Source organism: Vicia villosa, unplaced genomic scaffold (genome assembly GCF_029867415.1).
Source record: "Vicia villosa cultivar HV-30 ecotype Madison, WI unplaced genomic scaffold, Vvil1.0 ctg.002327F_1_1, whole genome shotgun sequence".
Lineage (NCBI taxonomy): Eukaryota > Viridiplantae > Streptophyta > Magnoliopsida > Fabales > Fabaceae > Vicia > Vicia villosa.
The window spans coordinates 331,902-334,231 of NW_026705897.1; the positions used below are offsets into that span (position 1 = coordinate 331,902).

Sequence of the window (2,330 nt, forward strand, 5' to 3'; positions counted from 1 at the left end):
TGTTTGTAATTTATGGAATTTATCTTCATTGTATTAGTTAACAAGGATCCTATAATATTTATTTTTTCTTTGTAATGGATAGAGTACTCCTTGTACTCTTATAGATCTATAAAAAAAATTCAAAACCTTCAAGAATTTTTTTTATTACATGATACAATCGTCCACTTTAAAAACGAATATTACATCACTTTCTCTAAAATAATATGTCTAGCCAGTTGTTATAAACCAACTCAATCTTCAATTATAACAGCTTAGTTAATCATCACATTAGAAAAATAAATACTCAACAAAGTTAAAGAAAAATTAATATTTTTATAATGCCCGTACACTTGCGATTAGAAATAGGATAAAAAATAACGACAAGTGATAAAAAATAGGATAAAAAATAGGAGCATTACATGTCAAATCATTCTCTCTAGTTTTTTTTACAATATATCCAAAAACATATTTTTTTTTCTATAAATATAAATGTGAAAATATGAGAGAATGAATCAAATAAGGTTATCCGAAAAAAGAAAATGGAAGTTGTCAATTGTTATTATTATGTAGGGGATAGTGTTTATAATAAATAATAAATTTTGACTCTTGAGAATAAAAATTGCATTATTAAGATACACATACTATTATTCAAAGGAAAAATATTGAAAAGTATTTGGCATGGATATGATGAACCGGCAAGAAACCAACCAACCAAAGGAGAATTGGTCAGAATTGTGAATATGGAAAAGGTTGAGGAGCGAGTTATCAAACCGCGCGCGGACATCAGTAATTCATTATTGCTAACATTCTCTCTCACATTCTCTCTCACACACAACAAACTATATATATGCATGGTATCGTCTCTTCATTTCATATAATTCATTATTGCTAACATTCATTCATATATACTTTCTCAACACTTCTATGGCTTATACAATGATCACTACTAGTTTTGTTGTTACATCAGTGCTGCTATCCACAATATGTGATGCACAGTTGTCTTCTACATTTTACGACACTACATGTCCTGATGCCCTAACCACCATTAGAACTGCCATTCGTACTGCTGTCTCTAAAGAGCGTCGCATGGCTGCATCTCTCATTCGCCTTCATTTTCACGACTGCTTTGTGCAGGGCTGTGATGCATCAATTTTGCTGGATGACAGTACCACAATCCAGAGCGAAAAGACTGCACTTCCAAATCTTAACTCAGTAAGAGGATTTCAAGTCATCGATAATGCAAAATCACAGGTAGAGAAAGTATGTCCCGGAGTCGTGTCTTGTGCAGACATAGTAGCTGTAGCAGCACGTGATGCATCATTCGCTGTAAATTTACAATCTTTTGATGTTCATATTAATAATCTCTCACCAAAAACATATTAATAATTTCATATTATTTGCAGGTTGGTGGTCCATCATGGACAGTGAAACTTGGAAGAAGAGACTCTACTACGGCAAGTAAAAGTTTCGCCAATACTGACCTTCCATTGTTTACAGACGATCTTCAAACTCTTATATCTAAATTTACAAATAAAGGTCTTACCGCCAAAGAGATGGTTACACTATCTGGTATATTTCATTTCTTTCAAACTTCCATATTTTTATATTTGACCAAACATTTACTTATTCATCAATTTGATTTTAACTAACTCAGGTGCGCACACAATCGGACAAGCTCAATGCTTTACATTTCGTGGTAGGATATACAACAATGCTAGTGACATAGATGCTGGATTCGCTAGCACTCGCCAACGTGGTTGTCCATCTACCAGTTCCACTTCAAACAATCAAAAGTTAGCAGCACTGGACTTGGTTACACCAAATTCTTTTGACAACAACTACTTTAAGAATTTAATTCAAAAGAAAGGTCTTCTACAATCTGACCAAGTTCTTTTCAGCGGAGGATCTACGGATTCTACCGTTTCTCAATACAGTCAAAATCCCACAGCTTTCAAATCTGATTTTGCAGCTGCTATGATAAAGATGGGAGATATTCAACCATTAACCGGATCAGCCGGAATCATAAGAAGTATCTGCAGTGCTCCCAACTAATTTTACAAATTCTTTCTTTCTTGATCACAATCAATCAATTGCTATTTTTTATTCATTTTCGTTCTTGTGTATTCAAATGTAAAGTGTTAAATCATTATGTATTATTATAATTTTATTATGAATGTATTTCTAGATGTTCATTTCGCCAAATTTTCATATTTGTTATATAAATCAAACTACTGTTCATTGTTATTAGTCTCAAATTTGAATGTTAAGACCACAGTTACTTAAGTTCTTTGTATGTTTTAAAATTAGGGATAATAGTTATTTCTCTCTTGCCATATTAGCGAGGTTTAAAA

The 2,330-nt window shown here is 32.4% G+C and overlaps 1 protein-coding gene across 1 annotated transcript; it reads left to right on the plus strand.

The window, feature by feature from the left end:
• Positions 1-903: 903 nt before the first annotated feature.
• Positions 904-2,031, plus strand: LOC131638549 (lignin-forming anionic peroxidase-like). Its single transcript, XM_058909111.1, has 3 exons — positions 904-1,305; positions 1,383-1,548; positions 1,634-2,031. The coding sequence occupies exons 1-3, from the start codon at positions 904-906 to the stop codon at positions 2,029-2,031; spliced, it is 966 nt and encodes a 321-aa protein (XP_058765094.1).
• Positions 2,032-2,330: the final 299 nt, after the last annotated feature.

Excerpts from the sequence above, each read along its gene's own strand:
- LOC131638549 (XM_058909111.1), top strand. The coding sequence starts at position 904 with ATGGCTTATACAATGATCACTACTAGTTTTGTTGTTACATCAGTGCTG. Across the intron at positions 1,306-1,382 it reads CACGTGATGCATCATTCGCT|GTTGGTGGTCCATCATGGAC; the intron begins GTAAATTTACAA and ends TATTATTTGCAG. Across the intron at positions 1,549-1,633 it reads AGAGATGGTTACACTATCTG|GTGCGCACACAATCGGACAA; the intron begins GTATATTTCATT and ends TAACTAACTCAG.